Source organism: Carlito syrichta, unplaced genomic scaffold (genome assembly GCF_000164805.1).
Source record: "Carlito syrichta isolate Samal-C Ts95f unplaced genomic scaffold, Tarsius_syrichta-2.0.1 Scaffold313382, whole genome shotgun sequence".
NCBI classification, from domain to species: Eukaryota; Metazoa; Chordata; class Mammalia; order Primates; family Tarsiidae; genus Carlito; species Carlito syrichta.
The window spans coordinates 92,363-110,256 of NW_007257478.1; the positions used below are offsets into that span (position 1 = coordinate 92,363).

The 17,894-nt window shown below is 37.0% G+C and overlaps 1 protein-coding gene across 3 annotated transcripts in view; it reads right to left on the bottom strand.

The window, feature by feature from the left end:
• The window catches only part of METTL8 (methyltransferase like 8), a 95,079-nt gene that overhangs the window by 12,383 nt on the left and 64,802 nt on the right, over nucleotides 1–17,894 (bottom strand). For all 3 annotated transcript variants that reach the window (XM_008070400.1, XM_021718750.1, XM_008070399.1), the window contains 2 exons: nucleotides 5,817–6,187; nucleotides 3,283–3,332 (listed from right to left, as the gene is read on the bottom strand). In XM_008070400.1, coding sequence (XP_008068591.1) covers nucleotides 3,283–3,332; nucleotides 5,817–6,187 — 421 coding nt within the window. The remainder of the gene's footprint in view (nucleotides 1–3,282; nucleotides 3,333–5,816; nucleotides 6,188–17,894) is intronic.

Genomic DNA, 17,894 nt, shown 5'->3' on the forward strand with positions numbered 1-17,894 from the left:
GTCTTTATGAGGACTGAATGGATTCATACAAAGTTCCCAGAAAGATGCCTGACACAGAGTAAGCACTCAATACATATTATTACAACTGTTGTTGCTATTTTTATTATTACAATTACTGTTAAAGGAAATTTGCTTCTGCCTCAGGGGAACTTAAAAAGTTAACATGGTGCTCTAAAAATTTATGTAGAACTCAAAATGCTTTTCTGGACACTGGTATATCTAGCTCATTATGAAAGGTCTGTAGTTTACCTTTGAGCAACATGTACCGAATACCCACAAGATACAGAATAGTCTAGGAGCTAAAAGAAAGCATGTGCCATTTGCCATGTGTCCTACCAGGGTGGCAGCATGACCTCTGAGACTGAATTCCCACTGCATCAGTAGCCCAAGTTGAAGTCTTGTGACCACCCAATGACTTTCCAGAGGCTTTCTGTAAAATCAGCTGACTGTCTTGGCCTTTCTCCCAGTAAGCAGGTGTAAATATCAGTACTACCACCACACCACCAAACACTCTTGGCAGGGGGTTTAAGAATTAAATGATCCTTGGAGAATGATATGACCTCTCAATTTCAGAGGTTTAATTATGGTAAAATATTCTGAAAATGTAAAACATTAATCCTATGCTCTCCAGTAGCAATAAAACATACTTTCTTAGGTGGAAGAAAAAAGTCTAATCCTCCCTTTGGAAGGCTAATCACTGGTTGCCTTTTAAAGATGAATTAATTATCTCAGGTTATTGAGCTACAAGGATTTCTAAAACATAGGTGTGAGGCAAAGAAAGACACAACCAAGAAGATAGAGTTAGGGTGTGAGGAGCCAAGTGCTTGCAATTATTAACTGGAGGGAGAAGAAGAGAGAGAAATATACAACTAACAAGTAGGGAATCAGAGATATTAATCAGTCAATATGTATTGAGACTGGGTGTGGTGGCTCACACCTATAATCCCAGTACTTTGGGAGGCAGAGGTGGGAGGACTGCTTGAGCCCAGGAGTTTGAGACCAGCCTGGGTGAACAACAAAGCAAGACCTTGTCTGAAAAAAAAAAAATTAAAAAATTAGCCAGGCATAGTGGCATGTGTCTATAGTCCTAGCTACTTGGAGACTAAGGCAGAAGGATTGCCTAAGCCCAGGAGGCTGAGGCTGCAGTGAGTCATGACCATGCCACTGCATTCTAGCCTGGGTGACAGAGTGAGACCCAGACTCAAATATATATGTGTATGTATTTATATGTAGTGAGCACTATCGATTTTGTACTATTAGGAAACCTGGGAAATCAGATTAGGATAAAACATGATCTCTACTTCAAGGAATATAAAAAATGGTTGTAGAGAGAAGGCATAAAGAAATGACATGCTAACTAATACTTCGAGATCAGTTATAAAGTAACATATAATCAACTGCCAGTGTAGTATACTTATGTATATTATAAGCTCAGAGATTACTAGGGTGAAGGAACCAGGTTATGCAGTAAAAGGACAGGAAATTTTAGCCCACCAACTGGAATAAGGAAAACAAGGATAATAAATACAAAAAGAGAAAGGCCATTCAGAACTGTAAACTTACCAGCATCACCTGTGCCTGGCCATTTTGACTGGTTATTCGCCGATATTAGGGAGTTACTATTCATTATATTAGGTTTATCATAGTACTGGAGAATATACTGAGTTTTGGAGATACATCCTGAATAATCAAAGATAAAGTATCATGATGTTGGCATTATGCTAGTAGTAATTAAATGGAGGTGGTGAGTATATGAAAACCCATTATACTGCTCTTTGCTTTTCCAAATGCTTTTACATTTTCATAATGAAAAGTTTAAAAGATCACATCATTAAAAAATATGCATAGAGAAAAGACTGAAAGGAATTAAAACAAAAATCCTGTCAGTAGCTATGTTAGGGTGGAGATGATGAGTGATTCCCTCCCTCTTCTTTTCCTCTAATGGAAACGAATATTCTGCAATGTGCTTATGCTAATTTTATAATGGAAACATAATGTGAAAGCTATTGTGTAAACCTAAAAACTTGACAGACCGGCCATAGATAAAAGATGTTTCAGGAGTTTTGTAAGGTGTGTCTTCTTCATCATGGAAATACTAAACATATGGGTAAAACAGTAAACAGGAAGAGCAAGTCAGGAGAACATCTCTGTCGCCACCATCTACTTCTGCTTTTTTGAGTCTTAGGCTTAGTTGCTGCTACCTCCAAATAATGACAAGTCTAGACACAATCATTTTACATGCAAAGGTCTTATGCTGGGTGTAAGCAGTGGTGACAAAATGAAGATTAAGGTGTAAGCTTTAAACTCAATTCTCTATGTGTAAAATGACATTTAAGTATCTAGAAGGAGCAAGTCATCTCTCAAATTTAGCAGTCCACGGTTCAGTGAAAGGATGAAATCTCTTCCTCTTTTCTTATTCTCTCATACACATAAACACAAGTTTTAAAAATTGCTTCACCTAGCCGGGCTCGGTGGCTCAGCCTGTAATCCCGTGCCTTTGGGAGGCTGAGGTGAGTGGATTGCCTGAGCCCGCGGGTTCGAGACCCACCTGGGCAGAAAGACCTCATCTCTACAATAAATCAAAAAATCAGCCGGGCGTGGTAGTGCGCGCCTGTAATTCCGGCTACTAGGAAGGTTGAGGCAGAAGGATCGCCGGAGGCCAGTAGGTCGAGGCTGTGGTGGCCGGGAACAGCCACTGCACTCCAGTCTGGGCAACAGAGTGAGACTCCAACTCAAAAAAAAAAAAAAAAATTGCTTCACCTGGGTGATGAAGAGAGACTCCGACTCAAAAAAAAAAATTGCTTCAAACTCACGGTGGGCCACCTATGGCTGTGAAACACTATTTTCTCAGTAATTCCCAGTTCATGTGGAATAGACACTAAGACTAAGACATTTTGAAATTTGCTTTAGTCATTCTTTATACAAGAATTAAGAACATGGCCATTGCCTTGTTAGACTCTGATATGGCCATGTGCTCCTTGAGCTATGGCTGGCACCATGCTTCCCGGCTTTGGCCCCCTCCCCTACCTTGGGGAGGTGAATCTCCTCTTTCTCTCAATTTGCTTTCTAAATAAACTATATTCTCTAATCGAACCTCTGTGCTTGCCTCTGAGTGACAGCCCCCTTTCCAATCTGTGAAAGATGAATAATAAACTTTACTTCTTTCTACTTGCTTTAAAAAAAAAAAGTAAGAACACTACCAGCATATACATGACAACATTTTTTACAAAATTTCTCAACATTCCATAAATATGTAAAATTCTGTAGAAGTCTAAAACTCACTGTAATGTGTTCAGAATTGGAAAAACACTATTTCCAGCTCCACAGCCAACCTGAAATCAAAAGAATAAACAAATATCATAACAACAAGGTTAAGTTTTTATCACCTGTGTCAGATTTTTCTTTTTAAAATTAATTAATTAAAAATTTTTTTTTTGTAGAACAGGCTATGTTGCCAATGCTGGTCTTGAACACCTGACCTCAAGCAATCCTCCCATTTTGGTCTCTCAAAGTGCTGGGATTACAGGTGTGAGCCACTGCTCCTGGCCAGAGGTTTTTTCATTAGCAGACAACAACAACCACCAAGAAGAAATTTACTGGCTCTCTGGGTAGAGTTTTCTAAACTCAAAAACAATGAAATAAATCATAAGAATAACACTGAAAAATTTGACTATGGAAAAATTTAAAAGTTTTACACACAAAAACTCCAAATAAACCAAACTAAAAGGTGATCAACACATTGTGAAAAAAATTTGCAATAAATATGATAAAATGCAGGGCTTATTTACAAAACAGATAAGCAAAGGAAATAAATGAACAAAATGAAACAAGTACAAATGGCTTCTAAACATTTGAAGAACTAGCTGACCTATTTAGACATCAAAGAAATGCAAATTAAAACAAGGTACAATTTTTATCTAACAAAGTGGAAAACACTAAAATAAGAACATTCCAGTCAATGAGGGTGTGATGAAACAGACATATACTGTCATGGAATTGGTATTCATTTAGCTTTTAGAATGTGAGTTGGCAATTTGTTTTAAGAGTACTAAACATTTTGGCTGGGTTCGGTAGCTCAGCCTAATCCCAGCACTTTGGAAGCCCGAGGCGAGTGGATTGCCTGCGCCCGCGGGTGTGAGACCAGTTCAGGAAACTTGGCAAGACCTTGTCTCTACAATAAATCAAAAATTAGCCAGGCATGGTAGCGCGTGCCTGTAGTTCCAGCTGCTTGGAAGCCTGAGGTGGAAGGATCACTGGAGCCCAGCAGGTTGAGGCTGCAATGGCCAGGAGCGTGCTACTGCACTCCAGTCTGAGCGACAGAGTGAGACTCCAGCTCAAAAAAAAAAAAAAAAGAGTAGTAAACATTTTATGGTAGTGATGATGTTGTGTAGGAGCTGTGACTCGAAGCCTTCTGGACTCTAGCTGGCAGCTGATTAAGAAAGAAAGTTATGGTTAATAATGAAAAAAAAATAACCGTAGGCCATGTATTGTACAACATGGTGACAATATATAGATAATAACAATATATTGTATTCTAGAAAAATGCTAACAATAGATTTTAGTGCTCTCTCCACAAAAAATAAGTATGAGAGGTAATGTATATGTTAATTAGCTCAATTTAGTCATTCCACAATATATCTGTATTTCAAAACATCATGTTGTACACAATAAATATATACAACTTTTATCAACTAAAAAAGGAGTATTAAAAATTTTTATAAATTATGAACTAGTAAACCCAAGACAATAAAGGAAAATGCAGTTAAAGTCTATACCCAAATGTGTTGCTTCAGAAAACCTGAAAATAATTTAAATGCCTAGTGTGAAAATAGATAAATAAAATTATGGTACTCCACACAGTAAAACATTTTGCAGCCACGAAAATGTGTTTAAAGACAGGAAAAACGAGCCAGGTGCAGTGGCTCAAGCCTGTAATCCCAGCACTTTGGGAGGCTGGGGTGAGAGGACTGTCTGAGTCCAGAGGTTTGAGACCAGCCTGGGCAACTTGGTGAGACTTTGTCTCTACAATAAATAAAAAAATTAGCCAGGTGTGGTAGTGTGCACCTGTAGTTCCAGCTACCTGGAGGGCTGAGGCAAAAGGATTGCCTGAGCCCAGCAGGTCAAGGCTGCGGTGGCCATGAGCATGCCACTGCATACCAGCCTGGGCGATGGAGTGAGACTCTGACTCAAAAAAAAAAAAAAAAAAAAAAAGACAGGGAAAATTACTTATGATACAATATTAAATAGAAACAACCAAGAAACCCTTCAAATACATGTACATTAAAATCAAAAGGAAAAACAAATCAGTAAAATGTAAATAGTAACTAAACCCTTTGTGGGATTGTGGATAATTTCATTTTTCTTATCTACTCATTAGCAAAGTCTCTGTAATCAGTATACATTCCCTTTATAAACAGAAAGACAGGGTTTAGCTTTAAAAATAGAAAACCAAGGTCTATATTAGATTATAGCAAATTGTATATCTCACTTATTTCTATTTCATCTAAAAAGGAGTAATACAGAGAGATTAAAAATTAAAGCCAAAACTTCACTGGTAACTTAAAAATGCCCTCAAATTAAAATGAAAACAGACAATTTTTTTTTAAAAAGCAGTAATGAAAATGAAATCAAAACCACAAACTTATCACTTGACTAATTAAAGATTTGAGTCTCTTAAATATTACTTATGTACAAGTGTATACTGAACATTTATTTAATCATTTTCCACCAAAAAATCTAAATTGCTAGTAAAACAATATGGAATGTACATTTTCAAATTATTTGTCACTTCTCATCTTTGCCTTTGAGTATGGTACCTCTAGTATTCTGAAAGTGGCATTGCTCCCAGGAAACAATTCAGTCTTCAGAGGTCCTTTCCTGGGTTTTTCAGAGTCCAGTCTGGAAAAATTAGATTCTGCTTTGTTTTGACTATCTGAAGGTCTAGAATGTTTCTTATAATGAATTTTTTCTTCAGGCATAGTAAGGCAGTGCATTCTTGAGAAACAATTTGCAGCATTAGTTTTTACATGACCCCATGATGATTCTTCTGCCTTCTCTTTAGTTTTTTGATCAACTGGAAGAATTTCAGGAAATTCCCTCAACAGCCAATTACGATCCTTGAAAAACTTATTCTTATGAATCTTGTAAAATGTGTTCCAGTATTTACTAGCTTCACTCTCATACTTAACTAAAAAAAGAAGAAAAAAGATCTATTTTACTATGAATTATATTTACTATTAACAATTATTTAATAATTAAATATATGTAACAATTAAATATGGTTAGATATATACACTATTTATAACTCATAACAATTATATTCTCTATTGAATAATTTTAATATTATTAAAATAATTTTAATATGTCTGATAAAAGGTTAAAATTGCAGAGTTTTAATTTTCTCAAAATGTGTTAACGTGTGGGATACTTAGCCTTACTCCCATAAATCTGCTTCTATCTTAATAGTTTGGCCGATACATTTTTGTGAGGAATGTAATAATTGCAAACTACTTTCTACAGTCTAATCTTGTTATTTTAACAATTACATTGTTACCAATAACCTGGCTTTTTATTATCGTAGAAAAAGGACACCTCATTTCTTATGTCTTTACAAATGCAATTTCAATATGACACGTGCAAATTGGTGATCATACAGGAAATTGCACTTATACATGAAATAATTTTAGAGATAGAGAGGTCCAGTGAAATAGTCTACTCCAACCTCTTTGTTTTTGCATTTGAAGAAAGGACCTGCACTCACTTGTTCTAGATCCTAGTGCCCCATCACAGTAAAACCATGACCATGCCTCCTGACTCCTGGAGTCTGAAGGCCATCCTATAACTCCATTCTTCCCCACCTCCTACTGATATCTCCTAACATGAAGTCTTAAAGAAAATTTCTGATGTCTTCTTAAAATATGCATTTTGTGATATCATCCCAGGTTCCAGTGTCAGAGTTAGGTTAACAGCTTCAGAGCTTCAAGCAATTCTTAACTGTCTGTCTCTTCCTATCTGTACCTTAAATTAATAAATTAATTCATTATCTTCCTCATTCATTCAACAAACATTTCTTAAACACTATTATAATCCCTAGACCTAAATCATGGATTAGGAATTATTTTAGCCCACTGTGGACACGTGGTATTTTTAAAGGTACTTTCAAGAATGTAAACGCTTGCTTTCTATGACAGAATAATTACTTTTTTTTTTTTTTTTTTGAGTTTGAGTCTTATTCTGTCACCCAGGCTGGAATGCAGTGGCACACTCACGGCTACCGCAGCCTTGACCTGTTGGGCTCAGGCGATCTTTTTGCCTCAGACTTCCAAGTAGCTGGGTCTACAGGCGTGAGCTACCACGCCCGGCTACTTTTTTGATTTATTGTGGAGATGAGGTCTTACCATGTTGCCCAGGCTAGTCTTGAACCCCTGGTCTCAGGTAATCTTCAGTCTCCCAAAGTGCTAAGATTACAAGTATGAGTCAGCATGCCCAGCCAATATAGAATAATTTATAAGATTTAGTGTTAGGTGAAAAAGCAAGGTGTATACAATGTGTAAATTCTGCAACCGTTCAGAAGAAGGAAAAAGAAGAGGAGGAGGAGAACAATGATGACGACATATGTGCATGCATAGAAAATACACACACACACACACACACACACACACACACACACACACAAATTTGCTTGTATAGGTACAAGGTACTTCTGGAAGGATAATCACATAATTAGTAATACTGGTTGCCTCTAAGGAGGAGAACTGAGTGGCTGTGAATCATGGTTTGAAGGAGAATTTTCATTTGACTTTTGATCCATGTGAATTTACTATCTATTCCACAAATAAATTAAACTACAAATAAAAATAAGGAACTCATTTCCTTCATAATTTTAAAGAAGCCCGCATCCTCAGAACAAGCAATTGTCTGTAGTCAGATCATCTTTGTTACAAAGCCCTGTCCTGAGGCCCTTACATTTTTCCTTTTCTTCTTTCCAATTTTATCTTTATGGCCTTGTACATGGATCCCCACCCATCTGGCCACAAGACTTCCTTCCCATGAAGGCTGAATTGTAACTGGCAGCAGAACAGCTATAAAGACAGAAACTCCCATCAGTATTTAAGGTCTGAGAAATGAAAGTGAATCTCTGTAACAAAAGAATTATGTGATGTTAAGTTCAAAACATGCTCACCTCTGCACTAATGGAAAAAATCATATTTATGGTTAATCTAAAACTGTGTATTTATCTTTAAAACAGTTCTATCTCCACTTTTAAAAACTGGAGTGTACCTGATATACTGTATAAGAAAACAACGACATTCTGAAAATCAGACTCAGGAGAAATGAGAAAACTGTCAAATTTCCCCAGGGTCTTCTCATACCCTCCGTACTTCCTGTACCTTAAAAACTCTCTTTGTAACTCACTCCATGCAGATAAAAGATTTTCTGCCTAACAAAAAGCAGTCACCTAAGAAGACCTACATTCAGTCAAATCTCTAGTATTTGAGTTTCCAATATCAAGCTACTTGTGAAGTGAGTTTGAGCCTAACTACCAGTAACTAGAATGTACTGAAATACTATACCTTCATTAATTTGTGGGAATACAGTTCTATGAATTAACTGGGGTGGGGGGGTGCAGGGGAGTAAACTGATACAAAGATGTGCATAGCAGTCTTGCTTATATCAGGAAATAACTCAAATGCCCAACAACATGGGAATGAGTAAGTAAACCATGCATGTTAAAACAGGGTAACTTTGGGTAACAACTTAAAAATAAAGAATAATAATATTAAGAGAAAATACACAGAATATACATTCTGTACATAGCATTTATACTGATGGCAGCTCTAAAATTTATTTTATATTCATTCATAGCAATCAGATGAAAATTTGGAGCAATGATAATAATTAAGAAGATGATAAGAAGAGCTATTAGGTAGCTCTTCTTTTGCAAAGATCTGTCTTACACAAATATAAAGAATCTTTGGCCGGATGTGGTAGCTCATACTTTCTGTAATCATAGTACTTTGAAAGGCTGAGGCCAGGAGATTGAGACCCTGTCTCTACAAAAAATTTTTTAAAACTTTATTTGGTTGTGATGACTCGTTCTTGTTCCTAGCTACTTGGAAGCCTGAAGTGGGAGGACCACTTCAGCCCAGGAATTTAAGGCTACAGTTAGGTATAATTGCACTCCAGCCTGGGCAACAGAAAGAGAGTCTTACTTCAAAAAAAAAAAAAAAAAAAAAAGAATATTAGCTGAATTCTTCATTCAACTTGCCTACAAAGTTTCCTCATTTGATGAGGGGAACTGAATTAGAGTAGTATCGCTAATGTCTGTTTAAAGCTCTAAAAATTATTTGTACTTTCCTATTAAGCCCCATGAATTTATGGAGTACATTAAATATTATCAGTTCTACACACTATAAAATCTTGGATAAGATTGCTGTTTTAAACATGAGTCCGTACTACTGTTTTAATTTTTACAATCTAAAAAGAAAATGAATCTGTAGTGACGTGACTGCAATCTGGTTTCAGATACCAAACATATCAGGCATTTAAATTCAACTCTAGCTTATGCAATTTATAAAAAGAACTTGATTACTATTAGAAGACAATAGTCAAGGTTTGCTAATATATATATTTTAAGCCCTTGTCAATTTCCTATCCAGGGCTTAGGAGAAAAAAAACCCAAGCAATTACATAAGTCATTACACCAATAAAAGTAGCATTAAAAATGACAACGATAACACACATCAGGTGTTTATTATGGGCCAGGCACTATGTCAAATACTTTACTTGGATTTTTTTCATTTAATCTTAACAATATCTCTCAGGCATTATTATTCCAGTTTTACAGATCAAGAAATTCAAGGTCAGAGGAGATAAAAAATTTCCCCAAGGTCACCCAGCTAGAAAGAAGAGAATCAAAACCTGGATCAAGTCTGTCGAACTCCAAAGCTTTTGCCCTTATTCTTGACACCACACTGCTCCCTAACACAAAGTCAATAGTCAACACAAAATATCTCTGAAAATAACCTCTGATTTTCTGATTCTTACTTTCTTCTCAAGTATGAGGCGTTAAGTTGAAATTAAAACCTCAGTGTGGCTTACAATCTGTATGAATAAGTTGTAAAAATAATGCTGACTGGAGTTAGCTTTCATTAAAACAGATCAGAAATACAGAATTAATTAAAGAATACTCTTTGAGTTACATGAAATATAAACTATATAAGATTATTTGATGAACAATAGGAATATAAAATGGTCTATGAGAATAGATGAGTTTGTGGGACAGAATCAAAACCAAGAAGCAGCACCAGTGGTTGAAATTTGTTTAACTTTTAAAAGTTGTGCTTTCAGCAGTATCTCCAACCAATGCTGCAATCAATTCAAGGAATCCCCAATCAATAGTTCTCAGTAACATGTGACAGCTTCTAAGACCTACAGAAACTCAGTCAAGCTCATTATAATTATGATTATGAGACAACAAACACCTTCAGTGTATTATTTAATTTTCTGAACTGCAAGGGTATTCATAACAGGGGAATTGGAGGAGTTACTGCTCTGACCATGAGTAAAAATCATTTAGTTTCAAGTTGCTGTTAACTTATCACAAGTCAGGTCAGTAATGATAAAAAATAAATATATAGTGTAGAGAAAGCTGTCTTGTCTTCATCTTGTCTAACTGAACTTCTAAACAGGTGTATTAATGATACATTTTTCTTGGATGAACTTTTTTTTCTTTTTTCTTTCCTAGGTTGGCAATTCATAGCTGCTCTATGGCAGGAAAAAGGTGTAGTGATCTGTTTAACCACAGCCAGAAGAAGCAACTTCTCAATTATTCACTTATTAAATTCAGTACTGGTGAGAGGAAGAAGGAATGTGGCACATGAGCCATATTTAAATATTCAGAAATCACTCTGAATCACACTGAGCATCACAACCCAAGAAATTGAATTAAACCATTTATGTTTGACATACATGATAAGATTAATATAAATTATAAAAAATTTATTCTAAGTTGCAATGTAACAAAAAGCAATTTAAAGTTATTTTTGCACATCATGAAAATACCTGAGCTCTCAAAGTTGAAAATTTCCACACATCACTGATAAAGTTCATTGTTTAATAAAAAACAAAACTCTTAAACTTACAAAATTGAAAGTGTATTTCTGAGAGCAATGCATAAAACTTTAAACAAGCAAAACCATCTTTTTTTTTTGAGTTGGAGTCTCACTCGGTCGCCCAGACTGGAGTGCAGTGGCTGCTCCCAGCCACCGCAGCCTCGACCGCTGGGCTCCAGCGATCCTTCCGCCTCAGCCTTCCGAGTAGCCGGAATTACAGGCACGCGCTACCACGCCCGGCTGATTTTTTGATTTATTGTAGAGATGAGGTCTCGTTGCCCAGGCAGGTCTCGAACCCGCAGGCTCAGGCAATCCACTCACCTCAGCCTCCCAAAGGCGCGGGATTACAGGCTGAGCCCGAGCCCGGCTCCAAAACCATCTTATAAACAAATACATTTATCGGCACAAAACTTTTAGCTACTCTATTTTTTTTTTCCACATAGAACATTCTCTCAATGGTAAGCCATTCACAAGGTAAGGTACAGTGAGACTCTTTTATTATTTTGCTTGACATATATAACTTTCTGTAGCTAGGTATTTACAAGGATATTTTAAAGTAAAAATAGCAGCTGCTTTTGTTACCGAGTTTTAAAAACCCATTACATTCACTAAATAGCAGAAATATAGCACACTGGAGATGTTTTTAGCAAATTATAAAATGCAATCATGTTAACTCAAAAACTGCCAAATGTATCTTTCTCATTTCTCTGACTTAACCTGCTTTTAAAAGAAATATGAGCTATACTAAAATGGAAAACAAACTACAAAAAGAAAATGTGAAATTAAAAATTATTAATCTGGGCAACTGAATTGAAAGAAACATTGCTAATAAGGGCCTAGATGCTAGACATTTTAATCACAAACACGAAACATCAACTATCCTATAGCAAAAGACTACTATTTGTGAGGTATAAGTTATTTTTGGATTGTAAGGGTGTTTCCTGACTTCAGTTCTCACCAACAGCTGAGACAACATGTGAAAAATAGGAAATGGGAGTGACAGGAGAGCCTGCACAGTGACCCAAAGAAATGTGTGCCAGAGAGTTCGCCAGCACAGGAGAATAACCAGTATTCCCTTCCAATAGCATTAAAATAACATAAGATCAATAGACAGTGTTCCTGCTGTATAATAATCTTCATATGGAATACTTCATGATGGGAGAAAACTGGCTCTTTCAAAGATTTAGGACTCTCCTAGGTAAGAAAAGATAGTGGGTGGCCAGGTGTGGTGGCTCATGCCTGTAATCCCATTATTTTGGGAGGCTGAGGTGGGAGGACCACTAGAGGCCAGGAGTTCAAGATCAGCCTAGGCAACACAGTGAGACCCCATCTCAGCCCCCCCCCCCCAAAAAAAAAGAAAGAAAGAAAAGATGGTGGTTAACAGAGGCACTGGCAGAAGAGCCAGGTCAAGGCTTCCTTTGGATTCTTGCAAATTTGGAAGTAGAATTATTATTTTTTTTGAGTTGGAGTCTTACTCTGTTGCCCAGGTTGGAGTGCAGCAGCATGCTCACGGCCACCGCAGCCTTGACCTGCTGGGCTCGGGTGAGCCTTCCACCTCAGCCTTCCAAGTAGCTGGAACTTCAGGCATGCACTACCACACCTGGCTAATTTTTTATTTATTGTAGAGTTGAGGTCTTGCCAAGTTACCCCGGCTGGTGTCAAATCCACGAAATCAGGCAATCCACTCGCCTCGGCCTCCCAAAGTGCTGGGATTACAGGCTAAGCCACCAAGCCTGGTCGGAAGTAGAACTTTTAAACAACCAACTCACATTGACCTAAATTCATCAGAGACATTAAATTTCAAATCAGAAGCATCACCCAAGACTTTGCAGACTGGTAGATCTGTGATCCCTATAGAAACTGCAATGGTGGCTCTCACTGTACTGTCCTGTCACTCAATATATAGTTCCTCAGAACAATTTTTCTTCCTTTGCCACATTCTGGGAAGCTTCAGTTACTACTCTGTGCAACCTTACTTATGTATTCGATAAGATGGTCACCTTCATAATGTGTTCCATCTCCCTACGGTGTCCCTGACATGTATGAAGCCCCCTGCACTAAGTAGTGTTATGGGAGGATGCAGAGGGGACCTACAGAAGCCTCTACCTCTTTGAGTCATCTTGAAATGGAATTTTTTGTTCTGTGTCTCTACCGCAGTCAGAAAACTTGCTCAGAAAGAGGCTAGACATACTAATAAGCAAATCAAACGCTTCAAAGTGGTATCATCAGCCCTCTCCTGCCTGCTTTTTCCTGCTTCTATAGAGAGAGGCCAGTCACCACCTTTCTATTTCAGTCACACTATGGTTCTGTGGGAACTGTCATTTTCCTTTACTGCGGTTTCCAAGGCCCTAAAATAACCTTCTCATTAGCTTCACTCAAGTTCATTGTTAACATAAATAGGACAAAATAGGCAGCCATGTATAGAGCACTTTAAGGGAACATTATCAGCACTGTTCATCTATTTATGTTCTAAACACAAATATGTGAAATAGAGCCAAAAATCCTTAGTTTTTCATATCAGGAAATATACCGTGGATAATTTTTAACTTCCTGGAAATGAATTAAGATGATTGATAACTGTTAATTCAGTTTAGGCTTGGCTCTCTCTGTGATATCCAGGTGGCCACTAGCAGAAGCTTGAGTAATGTGGAAAATATGTCTGTGCAGCTGCTGGCAAAGAAGCAAAGTTATACTTCCTTAGAAACAGTGTGATAGAGTTCCTGCAAAGGAATGCAATACTGGCTGATCTGTAAGCAGTATGGCCACTGGTATGTACCCTCAAATCCAACTCCAACACTCCCTGGCCATAATCTACTCTGGGACTGCATGGTTGGAGCTCATAAAAATAGAATGATTCCACTGTGGATCAGGTGCTCTTCTTTCCCGTCTACTGTGCAGGACACATTAATGCTTAGGATGAGGATAGAAAACTGGCTCTAAGGAATAGCAAATGATACTAGAGAATAAGATGGATAGCTACTGCCCCTTCCCTGGTTAAGGGCAGCTAACGAGGGCTATCTTACTAGCTCAGGTTCCCCAGCTACCTTTACATCAAACTTCAGTCTCAATTATAGACTAAAATCACTAGAACAATAGTTAATTACCAGTGGTATTATTGATTTTCACTGTACTTGGCTTATACAGAGGGATACAAATATCTGACACTAGGGAGTTTGAGGACAGCCAGGTGTGGTAGTGTGCGCCTGTAGTTCCAGTTACTTGGAAGACTGAGGTGGAAGGATTGTCGGAGCCCAGCAGGTCGAAGTTGCGGTGGCTGGGAGCGGCCACTGCACTCCAGTCTGGGCGACAGAGTGAGTAAAGTGTGGGTGAGTAAAGTGTGGGTGAATAAAGTGTGGGTGGGTACTTTCATTGATGTTATGTGCCACACCCCCAGCAGTGTCTCACTACTACCAAATCCCGTTTTTGTTTTTTTTTGAGTTGATCACTACTACCAAATCCATTTCTTTTTTTTTTTATTTGAGTTGGAGTCCCAACTCAAAAAAAAAAAAAAAAAACAAAAATAACATTCTATCCAGGGGGCTAAAAAAACTTTTTCTGAGTTAGGCATGGTGGCTCACACTTGTAATCCCAGCACTTTGGGAGGTGGAAGGGAGAGGAATGCCTGAGCACATGGGTTTGAGACCAGCCTGGGCAACATGGCAAGACCTTGTCTCTACAAAAAACAAAAAAATTAGCTGGGTGCAGTGGCATACACCTGCAGTTCCAGCTACTTGGAAAGCTGAGGTGAAAGGATTGCTTGAGCCCAGCAAGTTGAGCTGTGGTGGCCATGAGCAGCATGTCACTGTACTCCAGGCTGTGTGACAGACTGAGACTCCAACTCCAAAAAAAACCCCAAAAACCTTTTTCTGTAAAGGTCCACGTTGTGAGTATTTTAGTCTTTATGGGTCACATATAGTTTCTGTTCTAACTACTCAGTCATAGACAATCTGTCAACAAACGAGTGTTCCAATAAAACTTTATTTATAAAAACAGGCTGCTCTATCTAATGGTTACACTGATGTTACTATAAGCAGGACCAAGAACTGACGATGACCACAACCAAGTTGTTCTGGCAAAACTAATCTATTAAATTTGCATCCATTAAAGTACAGAGTAGGAAAAAAAAAGAAAAGAAAGAAAAACTAACATATTATATTAGAAGCCACAATAGTGGTTGCTATTTGTACGGTCTGAGGGATTAGAGGGAGTACTGTAATTGAGAAGAAGCATGAGGAAGCTTCTAGATTACTGGTTCTCTGTTTTGGTGTGGGTGTTATTTACACAGGTATATTCACTTTGTGAAAATTCATTGAACCCGCCAGGGCAGGCAAGACCTCATCTCTACAATAAATCAAAAAAAAATTAGCCGGGCGTGGTAGCACGCGCCTGTAGTTCCAGCTGCTTGGAAGGCTGAGGCGGAAGGATCGCTGGAGCCCAGCAGGTCGAGGTTGAGGTGGCCGGGAGCAGTCATTGCACTCCAGTCTGGGTGACAGAGTGAGACTCCAACTCAAAAAAAGAAAAAAGAAAATTCATTGAACTATATAAGAATTAATGTATGAGTTATATATATTTGTCTATTTGGCATTTAAAATATTGAAGGAAGGAAAGAAAGAAGGAAAAGAAAGAGAAAGAGAGAAAGAAGGAAAGATCCAAATGTCTTAAAGGAGAAATCATTTTAAGAAAAATAACATTAAAAAATCCTACATAGAGAGCATAGAAATTGGGCAAAGTGTCTGTAGGTTCCCAGCTATGCAGTGAGAAAGACATAGGCCAATTTCTTTTTTTCTTAGTATGCTAATTGTAATAAAAAACAATATAAAATTTAATATCTTAACCATTTTTAAGTATACTTTAGTAGTGTTAAGAATATTCACATTGTTGTGAAACATCTCCAGAATGTTTTCATCTTGCCAAACTGTAACTCCGTACCCATTAAACAACAATCCCCCCCGCCGAGCCCTTGGTAACCTCCATTGTGCTTTCTGCTTTTATGAATTTGACTACTTTAGATATCTCATACAAATGAAATCATACAGTATTTGTCTTTCTGTGATTGGCTTATTTTACTTAGCAGAATGTCCTCAAGGTTCCTCCATGTTATATTATATGACAGGATTTCTTTCTTCTTTAGGGTGAATAACACTCAATTTCATATATATGCATCACATTTTGTTTACTCATTTATCTGATAATGAACATTGGGTTGTTTCCATCTTTTGCCTACTGTGAATACTGCTGCGATAAACATGGGTGTGCAAATATTTCTTTGAGACCCTGCTTTGAATTCCTTTGCATATAACCCAGAAGTGGGATTGTTGATCATACAGTAGTTCTAGTTTAAATTTTTTGAGAAACTTACATACTGTTTTCCACAGCAGCTGCATCATTTTACAATCCCACCAACAATGCTCAAGTGCTCAACTTCTCTAAATCCTTGTCAACACTTGATATTTTCTATTTTTAAATATTATTTTATTTATTTTTACTGATATATAACATGTATATATTTTTAGGGTATATGTGATAATTCATATAATTTGGAAGATCAAATTAGTATAACTGAGATAGCCAAAACCTTAAATATTTGTCTTTTCTTTATGCTAGGAACATCTAAATTATTCTCTTTCTGCTATTTTGAAACGTACAATAGAGTACTATAAACTACAGTCACTCTACTGATCTATCAAATACTGGGTCTTATTTCTTCTAATTGTACATTTGTACCCTCCGTCAACCTTTCTTCATCCTTCCCTCCCCTCTACCCTTCCTGGTCTTCGGTAACCACCAATCTACTCTTTATCTTCGTGAGATCCATTTTTTTTTTTTACCTCCCACATTTGAATGAGAATGTCTTTCTGTGCTTGGCTAATTTCACTTAACATAATGACCTTCAGCTCCATCCACATTGCTGCAAATAACAGAATTTCATTTTTTATGCCTAAACAATATTTTATTGTGTATTTATACCACACATTTCATTTCGTCCTTCTGGAACAAGATAAGATCACTCACTTTCACTCCTTTTATTCAACATAATACTGGAAGCCCTGACCAGAGCAATTAGGCAAAGGAAAGAAATTGAGGGCAGTTAAATTGGAAAGGAACAAATCAAATTATTATTTTTTACAGATGACATGATCTTATACTTAGAAAAACCTAAAGACTCTACACCAAAGAACTGTTAGAACAGATAAACAAATTCAGTAAAGTTGCAGGAAACAAAATCAGCATACAAAAGTTAGTATAGCATTTATATATACCAACAGTGAACAACAAGAAAAAGAAATAAAGTAATCCCACTTACAATAGCTGCAAAGAAAATAAACTACTTACGAATCAATTTAACTAAAGAAGTGAAAGATCTATATAAGGAAACTATAAAACACTGATGAAAGAAATGAAAGACACAAAAAAATGAAGAGATACTCCATGCACATGATCAGAAGAGTTAATATTGTTAAAATGGCAATACTACCCAAAGCACTTTATAGATTCAATGCAATCTCTACCAAAATACCAATGACATTCTTCACAGAAATAGAAAAAAAACCATGAAATTTATATAGCACTGCAAAAAAACCCAAATAGCCCAAACAAAGTTTGAGGCATCAAATTATCTGACTTAAAAAGGTACTACAAAGTTATAGTAACCCAAACAGTATGGTATTGACATAAAAACAGACCCATTGATGAATGGAACAGAATAAAGAACTCAGACAGAAATTCACACATTTATAGCTAACTCATTTCTGAAAAAAAAGGTGTCGAGAACATGCAATG